At 32.8% G+C, this 22172-nt stretch overlaps 1 protein-coding gene across 6 annotated transcripts in view; it reads left to right on the forward strand.

Annotated features, from left to right (window-relative positions):
* Positions 1-21882, forward strand: part of 14-3-3zeta (tyrosine 3-monooxygenase/tryptophan 5-monooxygenase activation protein zeta) — a 126421-nt gene extending 104539 nt beyond the window's left edge. For 5 of the 6 annotated variants that reach the window (XM_067774427.1, XM_067774424.1, XM_067774425.1 and 2 more), the window contains 3 exons: positions 9329-9452; positions 9707-9870; positions 17608-21882. In XM_067774427.1, the coding sequence (XP_067630528.1) occupies positions 9329-9452; positions 9707-9870; positions 17608-17763 (444 nt within the window). In that variant the 3' untranslated portion in view covers positions 17764-21882. Of the gene's footprint in view, positions 1-9328; positions 9453-9706; positions 9871-12836; positions 13001-17607 lie in introns of all 6 variants that reach the window. The other variant, XM_067774429.1, reaches the window with a different exon arrangement.
* The last annotated feature ends 290 nt before the right edge of the window (positions 21883-22172 follow it).

The raw sequence follows: 22172 nt of genomic DNA on the forward strand, positions 1-22172 counted from the left end.
TGATGGGTGCTTTAGTAGAGGGTAATTTCCATACTCCTGGGTAACTAGGGTCTCGAGATATAGGCCAAAACGTGGACCCGGGTACCCCTAGAACGTGTTTATAGAACATGGGGTAATTTCATACCCCTGGGTGACTAGGGTCTCGAGATATACCTAGGCCAAAACGTGGGCCCGTGAACGCCTAGATAGTGTTTTTACATTATGGGTATCAAATTGAGGCTGTTGATGAGTGCTTTAGTACAGGGTAGTTTTCATACCTATTGGTGACTAGGGTCTCGAGATATAGGCAAAAACGTGGATCAGGGTAACACTAGGATGTGCTGTTGAAGCTGTTGATGTGTGCTTTAGTACAGAGTAAGTATCATGCCGCTGGATGACTAGGGTATCGAGATATAGGCGAAAACATGGACCCGGATACCCATAGAATATGTGTATAGTGTGTGTATGAAAGCTGTTGCTGAGAGCTGTAAAGAAATTTTCATTGTCATATTCGATTTAGTCGCATCAACGTGGCAAAACTGATAAATATGCATGCAAAGCCGAAATAAAGGCATGAATTAATAACACCCACATACATATTTACATACGTCCTATTCGATTTGCCTGTAATTTGGTATATAAATTTGCCTATATTAGTATTTACGATGCTTTTTTCCGGGAAGTAGCCCAGAGACGGATTGCGGCTGAGATTACGACTAGGACTGGGACTGGGATTCGGAGTGGGACTGGAACAAAATACATACCACCCTCTGGGACTGGCAATAAGAGATAAAGAAGAATGAGAAGAACTAGAGAGAACAAAAAGAGAGGAGACTGAGAAAGAGATAGAATGAGACGAAGATGGAGATAGATGAAGCGAAAAATACGGAGGGAGGAGTGAATACAAAGATTAGGAAAAATTGTAGGGGGGAAGGGCAGAGTTAGATGGAAAAAGCTTATTAAAATGTATTCAGATAGACCAAATTTGGGGCAGAACAACGTCTGCCGGTTCTGCTAGTATGGCTATAAACTACAAATATGCATGCATTCATACACTTATTACCATGAGTTCTAGAAGGTGAAACGTCTATACCTTTGGAGAAATACGAACGCAGCAACGGAGAGTATGAAAGCAGCGCGAGCTGAACAATCAGTAATCAGTTTGATTTAAACACGCTATCAGTTGCGAAGTGAAGTATACGTGTTATTGTGAAGTATAATTGTACTACTCCCAAAGTAAGCTAATAAAGACCATTTTGCAATACAGAATATTGGAGTGATTTATTCAACCGTTTAGCGATTCGAACGTTAGCAGAAGGTTTCAAATAAGCGGAATTTTCCTAAATTCGTTGCAATATGTATATTCAATTAAGTTTTGTTATGCGTGGTTAGCCCCAAAAATACAAAAAATTCACAGCTGCGTTCAGATTACCGTGCCCGATAAGCCCCCCAATTCTTGGTAAGATGCCGTCGTGAATGCTGGATGTAGGCGGCGAAGGTAGCTTGACTCCCCATTAACAAAATCTAAGCAACTCTCACGGTTTTTAATGCGTACCACTCCATTATATACGGAGAATCCTTCACTGTTGCCTTAACACAGTTTTGACTTAACCTTCCTGATTTTAGGGCCTTACTACGCATCGCGAACCTTAACTGGATAAAACTTATTTTGCACTCATAAGAGAATATGAATCAAATCCAATCGTTTCCTGCCCAATTTATGATTTCGCAATACCAGCTAGCGTGCGGGATCGGTTTTTTGTGGTGGAAAGCGGGTTTTTTCTATAGCCATGGGCCATGAAATTATTTTTTCTCAAGAGACGTTGTACCGTTGCGATTCTAATATTCATGTTTATACCATCCTTCAATTCCGCGGAAGTTTCTGGAGTAGTTTTCAATGTATTCAGAAGAGCCATGGTGGCGATATTCCTATCAACGCGTTCAGTGGCCTTTCATGGTGGTCCACTTCGAAAATGAGAGGATAAAGTCACCTATTTAATATATTTTGTCCATAATCTTTTTAAGGATGACTCATTGTAATTTACTCCGCCTACAGGCCAATCCAAAATTTTATTTGTTCGTACTAAACCCACTTTAACTCGTTTGGCTGAGGGTTTTGAGTTATTTATTGTCTTGCATAAAATACCATTTAATGGGCATGTTTTTAAAGGCATAGGGTTACACGTGATTTTTTAAAATGTTTAAGTACTGAAAGTTGTCCATTTTACTATCAATTCGAACAAGACGAATGTCTGGGTGAAGGTGGGATTGTATTCTTGGCATTTCGGACGATGTAAAAATACTCCAGTCTGGTTCTACCCTGTTGTTGTTGTTGTTGTTGTTGTTGTTGTTGTTGTTGTTGTTGTTGTTGTAGCAGTGCTTCGCCACATCCAATAGGTGCCACCGATCACTAATTGTCATCAATATCCTCTAACGGGAGCCCAAGGGAACTTGCTGTTTCAACAGGGGTGGACCATAATGAGAGGGGTGTTGGTTCCACATTACAATTAAATAGATTGTTGGTGTCATGTGGGGACACATTTTGTATGTCGGGGTTGATTCTGGATGGGAAAGAGTTTAACCTGTTGCAGTATCCAGATCGAAGTTGGGCTAGAGTGACTCGCGTTTCCCTGCAGAGTATGCTTTCCTCTTCCACAAGTTTTGGGTACTGTTCTTTTAGTACTGGATTCACCGCGCAATTCCTGGCATAAAGGTCCAACGCCTGTTTGTGGAGTTCACTGGGGACCTGCTTGTGTTTTTTGTTTCATACGGATGATTTCACAGGTGCCGTATTTCCTCATAATGCTTACGGAGATGACTCCCTAAGCCCCTGGGCGGTGTTGGCTCATCAATCAGATGTCTGTTGGGATGCCCAGGTTTCTGGGTATTCAACAGGAACTGTTTGATTAGCATCTCATTTCTCTCCCTGATGGGGAGTATTCTCGCCTCATTATGTAGATGGTGTTCTGGGGACATAAGAAGACAGCCCGTGGCGGTTCTGAGAGCAGTATTTTGGCAGGCCTTTAGCTTTGTCCAGTGAGTTGTTTTTAGGCTTGGCGACCATATAGGGGACGCGTAGCATGCAATCGGCTGGCCAATTGCTTTGTAAGTGGTAATGAGCGTTTCTTTCTCTTTTCCCCAAGTACTGCCAGCAAGAGATTTGAGGATTTTATTACGGCTCTGAATTTTCGGTACAATTGCGGCTGCATGCTCACCAAAATGTAGATCCTGATCAAACGTCACACCCAAGAGTTTGGGGTGTAGGACAGTCGGTAGCGTAGTGCCATGAAAATGAAATATATGTATTTTTTGCTGGAAATGCGCAAAAACATGTTTTTCTTATTTACTAATATCTGATGCTGTATGCTGCGATGGCTTAAAATAATAATTTTTCCCCATCCTTATAATGGCAGTATCCGCTCGCGCATCGGTCTGTCATGGTTCTATCTTCCAAGCTTTGCCCTTCGTCACATGAATTAATTGCAATGTATACTTTTTTTCGAGAAACAATAAACATTTTATAATTTATTTAATAATTTGGGAAAAATTTAAACAACGTGACATCAGGACGGACAAGGCGACAGCTGTTTCGATTATACCTTGTAAATCTCTTCAAAGCCTTTTCTCCCGGGAGTTACAACAACCAAGGCATGACGTAGCTGAATGCGTTTATAACCATTTCAACTATCGTAGGAGTGCGAGTTCGACTCCCACTCCCAGGAGAAAAGGCTTTGAAGAGATTTACAAGGTATAATCGAAACAGCTGTCGCCTTGTCCGTCCTGATGTCACGTTGTTTAAATTTTTCCCAAATTATTAAATAAATTATAAAATTTAAAAATTGCTTCAAATAAATGTTTTCATACATTTAAAAAAAGCAATATGGGCAATCCCCGATTATTAAAATCATACAAACAGACAAAATTGGTTAATTCGTTGTAGTTCTATAAATAGAACAAAAACAGCAACAAAACCAAAGTTTCTTTGAAAACCGCCGTACCAAGCATATCTTTAACACATAATTGCATACGAAGCAAGCAATGTGTAAATGTTTAAAATATGCAAAAAGAAGACAATTGGGAAAAACTTTACAACAACCAAGGCATGACGTAGCTGAATGCGTTTATAACCATTTCAACTATCGTAGGAGTGCGAGTTCGACTCCCACTCCCGGGAGAAAAGGCTTTGAAGAGATTTACAAGGTATAATCGAAACAGCTGTCGCCTTGTCCGTCCTGATGTCACGTTGTTTAAATTTTTCCCAAATTATTAAATAAATTATAAAATTTAAAAATTGCTTCAAATAAATGTTTTCATACATTTAAAAAAAGCAATATGGGCAATCCCCGATTATTAAAATCATACAAACAGACAAAATTGGTTAATTCGTTGTAGTTCTATAAATAGAACAAAAACAGCAACAAAACCAAAGTTTCTTTGAAAACCGCCGTACCAAGCATATCTTTAACACATAATTGCATACGAAGCAAGCAATGTGTAAATGATTAAAATATGCAAAAAGAAGACAATTGGGAAAAACTTTACAACAACCAAGGCATGACGTAGCTGAATGCGTTTATAACCATTTCAACTATCGTAGGAGTGCGAGTTCGACTCCCACTCCCGTGAGAAAAGGCTTTGAAGAGATTTACAAGGTATAATCGAAACAGCTGTCGCCTTGTCCGTCCTGATGTCACGTTGTTTAAATTTTTCCCAAATTATTAAATAAATTATAAAATTAAAAAATTGCTTAAAATAAATGTTTTCATACATTTAAAAAAGCAATATGGGCAATCCCCGATTATTAAAATCATATAAACATTTTAGCAATTTAGCTTTTTTTGCCCTGCTATATGCATTTTCCTTATGATCCTTCTTTCTTCAATTGTTGTGTGTTTACGTGACCCCATATAGAGTTAATTTTTATTTTCTTTTTATTTTCAAGACACTTTAACTACTCTAAATATTGTACACTTCTAATGAAGGCTGTGCCTTTAGTGCATACAGAAGAAAACTGTACCATTTATGTGCCCACTTATAATCAGTGAAGCTAAAAGCCGAGCCACAATCAACTTTTTCATATAAATGCGTTCAGCGCAATCTTTTGCATGCCAGTAGCACCGCCACAATCACGCAAGATGTTGCGTTTGTAAATATAACGGAACTTCAGACTTAGCAATTGAAGTTTATTTGGCATTGCCCATTCACAAACAAAATTTCGCAAAGCACTGTTGCTAACATATTTTGTTTCCTATTCATTTGTTATATTGCAGCTTTTAACTATAAAAAATGTTAGAAAAGTATCAACACGTGGGACTAATAATATCACTTGCAAAGTCTGAAAGCACCTTTAACCAAAGCAATTGCTTGCAACAAAAGTTTGAAGTTGGCTACTTTTTCATGTCAGATGGCGCCAGTGTCGCTCGATCTGCCGATCTCCATAACAATACATGCAATCTACTCATCATGCATAAGATTGCGTTAAAAGCATTTGTATGAAAAACTGCTTATGTAATGGCGCTGTAACAAACAAATAACGGTAAACAAAACTGCGTCACCAAAAATAGCACACACATTTTGTGTTACGATAAAATTTTTGTCGAAAAATGTTCACATTTACTTCATATGGCATTTGTGTCATATATGTATGTGTCCATAGCTGTATGCGTACATACCTAATGCTTATACATGCGTGAAATAAAACACTATATTCTTTACTCTACCCCGTTATTTGGATATGCGTACAACAATAACGTTGAAATAGCATATGTACTTCTCCATGTGCATTAGGGTGGGTCGATTTATACGGACGAAAGTTAACCGATATCGCGCCATCGATTTTTCGATATGATTTGGGCTCTGGAAAAAAGTTCCACTACGCATACCCAAAAAAATAATTTTCGAGCTTGCGAAATTTAATTTTTTTTTACTTTTTTTCGACTTTGATTTGTAAATTCATAACCTACTAAAAAAACTTTCATATGTATACCCTGTCCGAACCAAAAATGTCCGCTAAAAACGTTGTCGATAACAGTATTTGAAAAAAAAAAAAAAAAATAATAAAAAAAATATAAAAATAAAAAAATACTCCTATACTGCTAATAGAAAATGCTCGCAATTAGTTTTGAATTCGAAATCAAAACAAGACAGCCTATAAAATTTTTGTGATTGTAGCAGCATAAGTGTGACAAGAAAAAATTTTAATTTAGGTACATTCGATTATTGAATACAAAAACAAAAACGTGTAAACAGCAATATATCGGCACTCTAATGTTTGGGAATGTACCTAGGCTTTTGTAGCAATATAGGAGTATTACACTGAAAGAAATGGTGCTAGTAAAATCAACAAATCGGTTCTGTTGTTCTTGACTTAACGGAGATTCGGTGAAATTGATCGAATTATGGTTAATTCGACCGAGTTCTTTGTCAAGCGAACAAATTAGTTTAGTCATTTCAACAGAAGAGAAATTGTCGCTCTTAAGTTAATAAAATTTTGTAAAATTGACAGATTCCTAATCAATCTAACAGATTTTTCTGTTAACACAATTGATCTTACAGGTCATTTCAACGGCGAGCAACTGTCAATACATGAGCAAATTTGAAAGCGAATTTTACGCTCACTGCGCTTTCTACTTTGTACTTATGAATGGTGCTACTTGTTAAAAAAAAACACCAAACTAAGAAAACCATCAAATCGAAAAAACACAAAAGTATTTATCAGGTACAATTTTGCAACTTCTCTTCCAAGCGAAATGCAAAATTGCGCCATCTTGCTGCAAAAGTTTTGCTTGAACGAACAGGATTTTTCCAAAGTTAGTAACATTTTGTTCAAGTTTTTATGAATATTCACTCACGCGAACGAATCTAATAAGATAATAAAAAAAACATCCTTTTTTAATGTTGATGTTTCCGAGAAAATAAAAGTTTGAGTTGTTTTGGAATCGCTTCAACTTAAAGCGTTACGAAAATTAAACTTGCCGAATTACATGTAAAGTTACTCCAGTGGTGAATTACCTTCCTGCGATTTGATTCTTTACTTTGCTATAACTTAAAAATTCTCTTTTTAAAATGTTAAGTGGAACTTTATTTTCCTGAACCCAAATCCTATCGAAAAATCGATGGCGTGATATCGGTTAATAAATCGACCCAGTCTAATGTACATACATTCCCCTTGTTTAATCACACAGTAACTTTTTACAACCGTTGAGTGGAGACTCCTTTGCTTTTACGTAGACTAATCGAAACAATTAATCACCCGTAAATAATTCGGATTAAAGGAATAAATATACAATAACACACATTCATAATGCGTATGCATATGTATATGATACCTGCTATTTTAAGGAACTAAAGGATGCCCCAAATATGATGTTCATGTGCTCCTTACGTTACAGTGTTGCAGTTCTGTAATTGAAAAACGCATGCCAAATAAAGTACCAACTTCAAGTGAGGATCCGGCCAAGTTAAAATAAAGTAAAAGTTCTGTGCTTTAGCTTCCTTTAAGTCGTGATTACAGCTTTGTTAATTTGAAACGTCCACGCTCAATTAAATTAGGAACCAAGTACGCTAACATTTTTCGATGTTTCCTCATAGGCTCTTTGTCTCTTGCAGTGAGAGTTGCTGAGCCTTTCTTTGTTGCTGCTACAACAGAGGCTGTGTCTTTCTTCTACCCAGTCATTGTGGCTGTCTGTCCTTCGCAAATATCGCCGTCTGGGCATGTTCGTTGAATAATACGCTCTATGTGATGATAGTTCATCTTCGGCAGTGCTGCCGATAGGTAAACCTTTCAAAGACCGGAATCGTCTTTGCGGTGCTCCTAAGAGCTTCTCAGAAATAGTCTCTCTCTTCTCTGTGGTATTCATTGACGCTCAACAGCCTGCGAAACCGCTTCATCTCGACGCAAGATGTATTCGCTCACAATCTACCGCCAGTGTCCCCTGTACGTTACCGTATCGAACATCTCTCTTTCCATTATCCGCGAACTTAAAGCGTCACCACCTTTCGAAGTCATTTTTTACGACTCCTCAAACGCTCGATCGCCCTCTGACATGGGGAAATCGACGTCGTTATGTGCAGTCTCCAACAAGGATTAGTACTGCTGTGAACACGAAAATGGCAGCAAAATTCATTAACACATTTTATCAGGTATTTTCGTTAATTAAGAAAATACTGTATTTCTTCAGCAAAACCTAAAAATTTCGAAAATTTGAGTTTGAAATTTAAAAAAACCGAGTACTTAACATTGTTGGAGGTTTTGAATTACACTTTCATTAGCATTAGGGAGGTAGGTAGGTGAAATGGCTGCGAATCTGGTCGCCCAAGTAGCTATTTAAAGCCGTTTTGATGCCATGTAACTCGTCTAAAAACCTACGGAATTTTACGGTCAATGTATTACAACCAGCCAGAGTTGTTGATAAAATTAAGAATATTCGGGATTGCTATCACAGATAACCCTCTGAGGTCTTCTAGAAACGGGAACCTTAGCTGGGCTCTAGCTACAGCACAATTTCAAAAATTGTGAGGCGTAGCATAACCTGTTTAAGGTTCAGTTGGTCTTATATATGTATGACTATCAATAGAAAATTGACGCGTCCAACGCTTTTATTATTTCATGTAAGTATTGTTTTCAATAAAACCGTTTAACTTAAAAAAAATTTTTAAATTATTTTATTTTGTTTTACTACTCAACTGTGAGTGCAGGCTGGTGCATTAATGAACGACCCGCATCTCTTGTACTTAACTTTGTTCTAAATATTCGCATTTTTAGACATTTTTTTTCGAATGGTCTTTCAGATTTTCTATAAGCACTCTTCGGAAAAAAATTTTCAAAAATTAATGCAAATCTTTATACTTCAAACTCTTGTACTTTGTTAGACTAAAACTGAAAAATGTTTTTAAGGCAAAAATAATAAAAGAAAATAACTTATAAAATATGCTCCTGATTTTCCTACTATTTTAACGCCCACAACTGCATATAGTTTGAATTATATAATAATTTGGGTAAAATTGAAACGTCCCATCAGGATGGACAGGAAGGCAACAGCTGTTTTGATTTTACCTTGTAATATTTTTCAAGCCTTTTCTCCTGGTAGTGGCATTTAACCCGTAACTCTGCGATGGTTGAACTGTCTTTGTTGTTGTGCAAGTTTTCCCAATTGCCTGCTTCTTTGTCTAGTTTAGTCTTCGAACAGTACATACTTTATATGTTAGTTTGTACTAAAGCTACGCTTTTATTGTTGGCGGTTCATTTAAGTTTGATTGTTCGATCATCGATATCTAGATAAACTAAACATATTTGTTATTACATATATCGTATTTTATTTTTTCGTTTGCTATTCTTTTTGATTCATAGGGTCTTCTGGACAAACACCTTATTTCCAAAGCCAGTAATCCAGAGAGCAAGGTTTTCTACCTGAAAATGAAGGGAGATTATTACAGGTATTTAGCAGAGGTGGCCACAGGAGACGCACGCAACGGTAAGTTTTCGATTTGTACCTGTTTTAGGTTCAATTCACTGGCCCACAATTCACTACCACTACCCTACCATCCATTGAAGACACAATCCAATATTCTGCTCCCAACATTGCATTCCCGTTTTTTACATGAAATCATTTTAGCTTACATATATTATGTGCCTATTTAAAATATTCTAATATTTATTTTAAACTTTTTTCTACTACAAAAAATAAAAAAAAATTCCAAATATTGCATATAATCATGCATCGTACAGCCGTTGTAGAAGACTCTCAAACCGCTTACCAGGATGCATTTGAAATTAGTAAGGGAAAAATGCAGCCAACACATCCCATCCGGTTGGGCTTAGCTCTAAACTTTTCAGTCTTCTATTATGAGATTCTGAATTCTCCAGATAAGGCTTGCCAACTAGCCAAACAGGTTAATAAAATTAAAAAGTTTAAACAAATTGAAAAATTCAAGCATTTCAACACAATTGAAGCAAACTATTTATTAAGATTATTACACTAAAAATGTTTTAAACCACAACACGTCATCGATCGATCAAAGCCAAAATATTCCAATTACACTCATAAACATTGACTATTGATGCATTCAGAGTTTTGGTAGCGGCCTATTTGGCTTAAGTTTCTAAATTTCTTGGTTGACTATTCGTTGACTGTACATTTGTATACCAGTGGGAACTCGGAAACTTATTAGAGGACTCTACAAAAAGTAGTAGGATTTATAAATTTTTTTTAATTCGTATAAAATCGGAATCTTGAGATTCTCAAGGCACGTAAGATTAAAAAGGACAATGTCTCCAAATAGTTGTTTCAAAGCAGGTGCGCATGGTAAGCCCTACTGAGTATAGTTTTGTCATAAAAAATCTTTGCCTAGCAGATTACATTTGATGTCGGTTCTAGGATAAGCTCGAGACAATATTAAGTTTTCTTTAAGCATTCAATCGTGACGGAGATTCCGCTTTAATAAAAGAAATACTGACGTGCATTATCCTTATTAATTTTTAAAATTATGTATTTGAATAAATTTTTGTTTCTAAAATTTTCGAACATGTCACACATTTTATTACATCAGATGACAGATGAAACTCTTTGGTATTTTTTGAGTTTAAAAAATTAAGCTTTAAGCTGGTATTATTAAGACAAATGCAAATACAAACAAGTAAGGAAGGCTAAGTTCGGGTGTAACCGAACATTACATAATCAGCTGCCAAATTACAGCTTGCAAAACTTTCAAATTAACTTCTAATAAAAGTGGACGGCGCCACGCTCATTGTCCAAAATTTTACTAATTTTCTATTCGGCGTCATAAGGTCAACCCACCTACCAAGTTTCATCTCTTTATCCGGTTTTGGTAATGAATTATCGCACTTTTTCGGTTTATTGAAATTTTTGATATCGAAAAAGTGGGCGTGGTTATAGTCCGATTTCGTTAATTTTAAATAACAGGAATTTACATACCAAATTTCAATAATATACCTCAAAATTTACTCCAGTTATCGTGTTTACGGACGGACGGAGGGAAGGACGGTTTTGGCTAAATGAATTTCTTTTTTCGCCCAGATCATTTTGATATCTATCTCGATTAGTTTGTGCCGTTACAGGGTACAGTTATGCGAACAAAATTAATATACTCTGTGAGCTCTGCTCAGCTGAGTATAAAAACAGAACAAAGCCATTTATAAAGATTAAGAGCACAAGGAAAAGGGAAAAGACTATGAGAAATGAAGACGATGATGATGATGGGAAGGCTTGGGGAAGACGAAGGTCAAAAGAAAGACGAGAGCAAATATAAAGATGAACAAAAACAAAACAAAATTAATGCCAATACGAAGTAAAAAAAATGAGACCAAAATGAACAGAACGATGAGGATAAACAAAAGCTCGAAGATAAAAAAAGCCAAGTGCAATATGCAAGTTAGATGGCAAAGAGTAGAATGGATAGAAGCAAACTAAAGACCAACATTATAATGGCAAAGAAGACGAAGGGGGAACGGGATAGTAAAAAGCTATTAAAGATTAGAAAAATGTGACAATGAAGGCAGTGACGCCAACAACAAGTCAAGGGTGAAAACGAATGAATGAAAATGGCGAAAACAAGTTACGGACGATAATGAAGAAGAAAATGAACGAAAAAGTACAACAAAGTCTACCACGATCAACTTTTGGAACCGAATAATAAATTAAAAAAGAAAAATAAAAAAAATAAAAAAGCTTCAAAATTAAAATGAATAAGCAAAAATATACATAAAATTATAAAAAACCTGGAATAAATAATAAAAAAAAAATACAGAAAAAATATAAAAGTAGAAAAGATAAAAAAAATATAAAGATAAAAAGCTTAAAAAGAAAAAAAAAAATGTGTAAGAAATAAAAAAATAAAATAAAATAAATAAATAATTGGCGTGGTTTATCTCCTAGAAGATTAAGGCTGAGCTTCGCTTTCAATTCGCATCGTGCCACTTTTTAATTTTCCCTAAAAATTACGTGGTTTAATGCCGACTTCGACCGCCATCTGCAGGGCAGTCGAATTTTCACTGAGGAGCTTTTCATGGCAGAAATACACTCGGAGTGTTTATCAAACCACTGTCGAGGAGCGACCCGCTTAGAAAAACTTTTTTGCTCATTGAAAAGTTTATAAAATAAATTTTTTTTAATGAAATATATATTAAAAATAAAAAAATATATATATGAAATAAACAAAAGTTAAAAAAAATATGGAAAATAAAAGAAAATAAAAAAAAATTAATAAAATTTATAAAAAGGAAAAATTTGTACATTAAAAATTAAAAAATAAATTTTTTAAAGTTATAACCCGTTCGACAGACTCTCCTCTCTTACTGCAAAAATTATACCCAACTTATGTAGCCAAAAATCGGTTCGGCAAACTGGCCTGCTTCGCTAGTAGTAATACCAGCATTAAAGTTTTATCAGCTGAAAGATTCCTAGCATTACGTCTTCAACTGGTTGTTTTTGGTCTATTATATAAAAAATATATATTTATTTACATCTGTATCTGCTAAAATGTGTAAGAAGTTCTCCCAATCTTTCAATTATTTTCCTGAATTTAGTATCTATATTTACTACCACTGCTTGTACACATATTTTTATGCCACTGTCCATTTCCATTTATTATTTTGTAATTTTTTTGTTTCTTTTCATTACCTACTCATGTGCTCATCGAATTTGCTACTCACACACACACACACACCTCTTCCGTTTGTGTGTACGTTCAACAACTTCACACCCACAAAAATGCACGCACGAATTATCTCCCGAAATTGTTTCTAATGATGAAATCGCGTTTTATTCGCTTCAAATAAACAAACAAAAATTGTCTTATTTCAATACAAAAAAATCTTGCGTGATTTGGCTTTTTACCAGACGTGGTTGAGGATTCGAAAAAGGCCTATCAGGAGGCATTCGATATTGCTAAGGGCAAAATGCAGCCAACACATCCAATACGTTTAGGCCTCGCTCTCAACTTTTCCGTATTTTATTACGAAATAATCAATTCGCCGGCACGGGCTTGTCACTTGGCTAAACAGGTTGAATTAAAGTTTTCTTTTGGTTTTAGGTTAATTAAACGTGCATAGATCATTAACACATTTTTTTGACCTTGTGATTTTTTTTGGAATTTTTAATAACCACTGTATGATTTACATATTTAACTGTATTTTTTTATAATTTCTACTTACACATTTACAAAAAAGCTTCTAGATGTATGTATGTACATGCGCTCACTTGTGTCCTTAAGCCAGCCACCTAAAGCGAAAATTCCATTTTTATTAATTTCCTGGTTGTAAAGATTATACTAACTTCTGCTTGAATAGAAAAGTAACGAAAAGAAACATTAGGCGAAAAGCAGATAGCGAAAAATTATCTTTTTTATTAATTTAACTTCTGTTTCTTTTCGGCATGTCATCAATTTAAAAAGAAAGACAGAGTTGGGCATTGTTTCGTATAACATGTTATTAAGGTGATTGTGCTAATAAAAGTTCACACTAATAAGTAGATTTGTAAAGATTTCATCAAGCTTGGATTATTTCGTATTTAATTTTTAGAAAAAAAGTGAGAAATCTTGTGTAAAAAAGTTTTTCCTCGGGTGAATAGTTTTAACAAGTTCGTCAGTTCTAATGATTCCGATTGAAATTGGTATACCTCGCAATTTCTAGCACAAATCAATGCATTCGAAATTCGCATAATTTTGCCCAACTCTGAAAACAGCTTATTTTTGTGTGAATTTGATTGTTTCGGCATTTATTTATTTTTTAATTATTTGCTAAATGTTTCTATGCTACTTTTTTATGTTTGCTACTCCTAAAAAATGCATACCTAGAACAAAACCTTTAGACCAAAGGCACTCGAGATATCCAGAAAGAGTTATGACAAGGAGCTATGAGAGTACATACCTGCGAATAAAAAGATAACAGCAAAAATTATTTGCAGATTAAATCAGTTTAAACAAAAAAAAAAAAAAAATAATAATTATAACAGAACCAAAATTTTAAAATCGAACCAAACAAATTAAAACAACTTAAATAAAAAATAAAAAATATAGAACAGAAGTAAAAGGATAATGCAGAACTTAAATAAAAGTAAGTAAAAATAGGAACAAACAAACAAAATTAAAAAATTAAAATAAAAAGGGCTATAAGAAAGAAACAAATTTAGAAAAATAAATAAAATAAGTAAACAATTATTAATAAAGTAACAAAAAAAAAATAATAAAACAGTAAAACAAAAGAAATTAGTATAAAAAAAAGTAACTAAAAAATTTAAGTAAAGCGAAAATAAAAAATGTACAACAAAAAAAAAATTAAAAGTCAAGGGGGGAAAATAGAAGTTAAAAGAAATTAAAAACAAGAATAAAATTACACATTTTTTTGTTCCGGAATTTTTCCAAATGAATTCTGGACGGGACAGGAGCTATTTTATTGAAAAAAAAAAACTTAAAATATAGAACGGAATTAAAATTAAAGGAAATACAAAATAAAAACAAGTAAAAATAATAAAAAATAAAGTAAAAAAAAATATATATATATAAAAAATAAATTTAAATAAATATATATGTATAAGGGCTGTGAACTGCATCCGGATTTTTTCAACTTTTCGGATAAACCGGATATTCGAATAACCGGATAGCTAAGCAAAAAATCCGGCTATCCGGATTCATAAATGGGAAATCCGGATATCCGTATGTCTGGATACTAGAATATAGAAGTTGAATATCTCAAAATATGTTTGTGGATTATTAAATCAACGTCAAAAATAAAAAAAAGCTACAATTTTACAAACAAGTGAAAATAAGAACAGTGCCATTTGTTTATATTGTCAAAAAACGTTGTTAATTGATTTAAATGACCCACGAATTTATTGTTATTAATATTAAATAAACATATATGGTACACCAATTTGTTGCTTTCACTGGATATCCCAAAATACGGTTATTAACCGGATCTTCATAAATCCGGATATCCGGATAGTTTCACAAACGAATATTAACCGAATATCCGTGCCGTCTGGATTTTATCCGTCTCAACGGATATCCAAAAAAAAAGAAAAAAAAAACGGATATCCGTATATTCGAATAGGATAGTCCCAGCCCTAATATGTATATAAAAAATAAAAAATATATATAAAAAAACAAGAAAATAAAAATTATAAATAAAATAAAAATTAAAACAAAATAAATTGATAAAAAACAAACAAACAAGAAAATAAAAGTATTCAAAAAATAAATAAATACGAATCGACCCAACTTCCGCGAAGATTTTAGGCCGAGCTTCTCTTTCCATTTGCGTCGTGCTTTAATTTTTCCTACAATTTGGCGAGACCGTCATGTTTTACACCGACTCCGAACATCATTTACAAGGCAGATGATTTTTCACCGAGAAGCTTTTCATGGCAGAAATACACTCGGAGTGTTTGCTGCCAAATCACTGCGGAGGCGCGAAACCGCTTAACAAAATAAAACTTATCAGGCTTATTGCTGCGGCTTGTGTGCATAATTATTTGAATTTAACCTTTGCAATATTTTAATATCTTACTTGCTTGTATTACATACCAAACAGCTGTTTTCTCCCATGTGTTTTTGTAAAACGTTTCAAATAGTTTGCAAAAAGTCCACAAATCGGGAATGTGAATAAATAATGTTTTTTCCCCATTTTTTTTTTTTTTGGATCGGTATTGACTTGAATATGATGATGTAACGTGTTTATGCTCGGTACTATTTTTCGAATATTATCGAAATTAGCTAGAATCTATAATATATAACTCTTATTATAATATGTAACTCTTACAATATTTTTTGATTCGAAGTTACATACTACATATGTATAGGGGAGTATTCCATAGAAAATTTTAAATTTCTGCCAATTTTCCAATTTATTCTGTTTAATTTTTAACACGATTATATTTTGAGTATATCACACCTTAATATACAGAGAAATAATTTAAAATGATTTAATAAAGTTATAAAAAATAAATAAAATTAAAACAAAGTTATAAAAAATGAAATTGGGTGAAAGTGGAAATTCTTAGGTCTCCATTTCGATGGAAAAAATTTGTTGTTGCTAATATCACCAAACAAAGTTTTTGTAGTATTTTCTTGCAAAAATCTTTAACTTCCGCTTGGTTTGTTTGATTTAAAAAATTCAAACGGCCATCGGCAGAGAATTAGTCGTTCTTTAAGCAAATGATTTTCTTTCGAATTTATTATTATATTTAAAAGTTTTTCATAATAAATTTTTTATGCAAAATAATGCAAAAAATTTGACAAAGAAAATATATATTTTCACTCACGTGTGGGTTATGAGTATATTATTTATAACTTTTATTCCCAATTCGATCAATTTTTATCTCAACAGAATTATAAACATAACTGATTTTTGCGCATCCAGTATTTTGTGCAGAACACCTTTTTTGCATTATTTTACATAACAAATTTATTATGAAAAACATTTAAATATAATAATGAATTCGAAAAAAAAATTATAAGCTTAAAGAACGATAAATTCTCTGTCGATGCCCGTTTGAACTTTTAAAATCGAACAAATCTAGCGAAAGTTATACAAAAAAAAACTTTGTTGATATTATTAGTAACAAACAAATTTTTAAATCGAAATCACTTGGCACATGAATAAAAGGCGTCAAAGTCTCGAAATGGTGGATTTGTTACAAAAATGGAGACCTAAGAATTTTTGGGTGGTCCACTTGAGACACTGTCACCCAATTTATAAAAAATTAAAAGTTATAAAAAAAGAATAAACTAATACCAAAATAAAATAAAGATTTCATTAAAAAAAAAAAAACTAAATGATAACTTTATTAAAAAAACAAAAAATTTGAAAATTTAACTAAAAAAAATTTAAAAATTGAAATAAAACAAATATAAAAAATAAGAAACATTTTAATTAAAAAAAATTTAAGTACAAAAAAAGAACAGATTAAATACAAAAATATGAAAATTTTAAATACAAAGAAATAAGAAAAATTTAAATACAAAAAAATAAGAAACATTTAAATTAAAAAAAAAAAAATGAAAAAATAAAAAAAAAAATTTAATTGAAAAAATGTTCGTTCTTTTGGGAATCTTTACCCGAATTTTTTTGTTTAGTTAAGGACGAAAACTGTTAAAATTCGTACGATTTATGCCTTATCAACTATGGAATGCTCCGTATGCATATGTGGCAAATAGAAAGATAGTTGCTTTCACTGATCCGTCGATATGGCGAATTATGCTTAATTTAAAAAAAGCAATATATACATTTTCACATATTTGTGTATTTATACTTACCGATTCATATAAACAAATACATACTTATATAGCTATAATTAATTTCATATAACTGTTTGCTTTAAATTTGAAATGCTTTAATTATTCTGTTTAAATTATATGTATGTATATGTAAAGCATCTTTTTGCAATTTTAACCCTTTAATGCAGAATGTTCTTTAAAGCAAAAAAAAAAATGTTTGCGCTATGTGCTATAAAAGTTTAAAACGTGTATTATATGTGACACACTATGCCTTGCAGGGTTAATATGGCTTTGCTTGCATTAAAGTACTTTGCTTAAACATAGTAAATTAATACAATTTTTTCTTTCTCTTTTTTTTTCTTAAATATACGACAATTTCTTGGCGCCTGTGTTTAGGCGTTCGATGATGCGATAGCTGAACTGGATACCCTCAACGAGGACTCATACAAAGACTCAACGCTGATTATGCAATTGTTGAGAGACAATTTGACACTCTGGACGTCGGATACGCAAGGGGATGGCGATGAACCACAAGAGGGTGGCGACAACTAACCAAACTAAACTGTTTCCTTTTTGACTATGCAAATAAATATTAATTAAACAAAAAATAAATAAATAAATCAGCAAAGGAACAATATACAGCAACAACATCCAGAGAGAGAAGAACAGGAAAAACACAAGTACCAGCAACATAAAAAATTATAGCAAAAACAAAACTGCAACAGGCAATCTGCAAAATAAGTGAAACACAGAGGCAAAAAACTACAATCTAAATTTAACTAAAGAATTCAATTGAAATAAAGAGTAGTGAACTACAACAACTAAAATAGAAAGCAGGAACAAACAACAACAACAACAAGCAGTGAACTACAACAACAACTAAAATAGAAAGCAGGAACAAACAACAACAACAACAAGCAGTGAACTACAACAACAACTAAAAGAAACAACAGCAATAGTGTCCGAAAACCAGCCAGCAATAGAACAGATTACCATTTGTGAATGCGAAATTTTAGAAAAAATTAACTAAAAAGCAAAACCATCCAACCATCATCAAGTTAAATGAATAGCAATATTTTAACACAATAATGAATAAATGAAAAGAAAGGCAAAACAAAATGTCAAATGTGATTTCCAACAGGCAATAGGCAACAGCGTTGTTGTTTGTATTAGCAGCAGCAAAATAAAATGAAAAATAAAAAACTATTGGCCATACGCTTTACAAGAAATCTTGTACAACGAATTTCTAATTCGGTTGCATTTGCTGAGCATTGCATTGGTCATATTACACACATACATATACATAAAAGTGAGCTTATGTATGTATGTATATGTGTATATTATATATGTATATATATCATACCATCTATATGTACATACATATTTAAGCATCTACTACAGAGCATAGCATAAATGTGTATTATTTTGTGTGCAGCATAGTAAAAACAGAAGCATGAAATTAAATGGAAATTTGTAGAAAAAAGTTTTTCGTTTCATCTTATGTACATATATATACAACGCCCCCAGGCTCACTTATGAGTTGGACTTTGAAAAGTATGGGCATGTAGCCATATGCGTCAGCGCAAAAAAATGTAATGCTGTGTATGTTCTTTTTGGCAGTTTCCCCAAGTTCCACACTTACTGTTCCCACAATTGAATAACGCAGGCGTTGGTTGCGTGCACTGCAACACCACATACAGTCAAAGGGACGACCTAAGTTATTTGGAATTTGAAAATTTCGCCTTCTTGTATTGGGTTTGTTTGCACAATCAAATACATAAACTAATTATTATGCCCTTTGCCATAAAACAAAAACAGTAACAATAAAAATATGACAAAGAATATATATGTGTGTGACTGCAACAACAGCAATGAGGCACTGAAACAATCGGTCGAGAAATTCACAAAAAAAGAAGAAAAACCAAGCAACAAGATGAGCAAAATTTCACAATCAAAGCAAGAATTAAGATTCATATATATACATGAAAATGAAACGATAACAACAGAGCTATGAAAGCATACTTGTTAGGCAGAGCATTATACATATTAATATATATATATAAATATTATTTATTATTTTTTAATAAATAATTTTGATTTTGTTTTATATAATTTTTTTTTTTTGTGTATTAACCAAAAGTCAGTCATAGTTGTTTTGTTTTTCCAAATTTTGTACGTACCTTCATAGAAAAAAGAAAATGTGCACTAAAAAAATAAACCTATGGTAAAAGTACGAAGCAGTAAAAAAGCACACTAAAACAACATGTTGCTTCCTTACCACTTTGTGGACTAGAAAGCGACAAGCCAAGGCTGCGGGTACAGAGAACTTTAAAATCATACTCTTTACTCGACGCTCTTTTGCGCTCAATAGCAATTCCAGAACGTAGTTCTTACACTTTGAGATAAGTGTTTATAAGATTAAGTGATTTGAGTGCACATTTTCTTATAATAATTTCATTACAAAACAAATTTGCCAAAAGGAAAGTGAAATCAAAAGTCGCCAAATTTCGGGTAGCTTGAAGAAGTGCACACATTTTCAGTTTGCCGCCAAAAAAGAAATAATAAGAAGCAACTCATGCAGCATGCTTTTTCCACATAATTAGTGGCTACATACCAATTTCGTTTTAATTCCTTTTAAAAAAATGTTTTGTAAAGAAAAATCCATGAAAGATGATTTCTATAATTTTTAAATAAAAAAAAAAAAAACGTTAATACGTTATAAATATGGATTGTTTTTGTTTAGTTACTATTATTTTAGGCTTATTATTATGTATGGCCGACAAGTGAGTGGAAGATCAATATATAGCAGCTGCATGTTCAAAAATTCTAATTTTCACGATTTCTTCCAGTTAAAAGAACACAACGGCTAAAGCGGCTCTCAGAACTCGTCGCATCTGAAAAAATGTATTGAGCCTATGTGCAGAAAGTTCGTTTTTAAAAAACAAGAACTGAGATAGCGCTTTCTGAAAATAAATTTTCACTGAATATATTTTAATCAAATTTTAAAATGGGGCGTTTGTACAAAGTTTAATCCTAGAAAGGTAACGGTATTGTTTTACCCTAGAAAGATAACGTACGTCCGAGAGACGTGTTCAAGTTTAAGGACCCTAAAGATATAAATAAAACTTACATCTTTTTTTTGGTTTTTTTTTAATCATTTATTTGATATATATTCACTTCCTTTAAATGTTTTTTAAAGAAAAATATGGGTTTTTAATATATTAAAAATTAAGCTAAAATTACCATTTTAGGCAAAAATTACATATAAAATTTGTAGTCACGTAAAAGATAACGTCTCTTAGACGTATTTTTAAAAAACAATCGTATATATTTCAGCAAACAAAAAAGTTACTACTGAAAAACACCTTCCACTGACAAGCTGGTAATGGTAGCTGAGAAAACTGAGAATGTTCTCTCTTTACTATTGTGGGAGACTGAGAGCAAAATTAAAACGACGTACGTCTCACATTCATTAAGTTGACTAAAACGCCGAAAAATGGCTTGAATAATATCTATTAAATATTTTTATTGCTATCATCCTTAACTTTAATTGACTATAACAAAGCAAACTGATAGCGTTTTACTAACTTCTATTAAACTACTTTTAACATTTTGATATAGATCAAGTTAACTTAAAAAAATGATAAAGTTATAATGGAGAGCTATATTTTCTAGCCGTAACTAATATTTTGAAGAAAAAGAAAACCTTTAATTGCAGTATGTAATATTGTTTGCGCGGGATAAATTCTGCCTCCAAACTCCAGCTTTCGTTAACGCTAAAACTCCATCGCCAAAAATATCGAAAACCGTATCAAGTACGCAGAAAAAGTGTGCAGTATTTAGTACCATATGGTCACAAGGAATATCAGCTTAACTTCTATACTTTTACATAGGACTTAGGTGGCTATTCCTTATGACCGTATGGTGCTAAATGTTGCATGCTTTTCTGCGGACTTGCTACTGCTTTAGATATTTTTGGCGATGGAAGTTTAGCTTAGTAGAAGCTGGAATTCGGGGGCTGTATGAACGCCAGCTATTGCGATGAACCAGTTGTGAGAAAAATGTTTTGGAACAACGTTGTGAACAAAATGCTAAAATGCTTTATTCCAAATACATTATACGTATAATGCAGGTTTAGAAATACTGTGGTCCAGTAGGGATAATGAAATTCAATACCAAGCATTTTTTACGGTGGCTCTGTCAAAGCGGATATGCGCCTAGAACTATGCAAATATTTTATGAAAAATTTTGCTTTTGTAATTTTTGAAAAATGTAGTCACTTGGTCACTCTTTTTTTTCTTTGGAATTCAATGTTGATTGTGCAATCGATTCCTGTTGCATGCAAAATGCGCGCGCTGCATTTTGCTTTTAATGCCAGTATACGTTTACCCTGCTTCCCTCTAAAATGGCGTTGTTTGTATAATGTGGTTGAATGTGTTATTTCATTCTGTGTTTGGTAATCGTGTTTTGTTGTTTTTGTATTTTATTTATTTTTTGAAATTCAAAAATTGTAATTGCAATATTTCGCAGCATTAAGAACTTTTAATGTATGTATGTAAATTGATGATGTTTATGTGTGAAATTAAATCAAAGTTTGTGCTAATAAATTTTTATGTGTGTGTGTACCAAAAATAAAATTCCACAAAACAAATACAACAATTGCAAATAAACTCACCCAACATTATCTAAGATTTTTTCATTTGTTGGTACATATTTGTAGTGGGAATATTTTCGAATAAACGAATAATTGGAATATCTTACTATTCGAATACTTTATTATTGACTATTATAAAATCGCTTATTATACGAATAGTCTCACCCCTAGTACATATTCGAATTCGTATTCATATTCGTTTATTATCATCAGCTTTTTACAGAAACATTAATTGCAGTATGAAGTAGAATAAAAACAAAAACAAACATAATTTAAATATGGCAAATTTTAAATTAAAACAAAAAAA

Source organism: Eurosta solidaginis, chromosome 3, assembly GCF_040869045.1.
Source record: "Eurosta solidaginis isolate ZX-2024a chromosome 3, ASM4086904v1, whole genome shotgun sequence".
Lineage (NCBI taxonomy): Eukaryota > Metazoa > Arthropoda > Insecta > Diptera > Tephritidae > Eurosta > Eurosta solidaginis.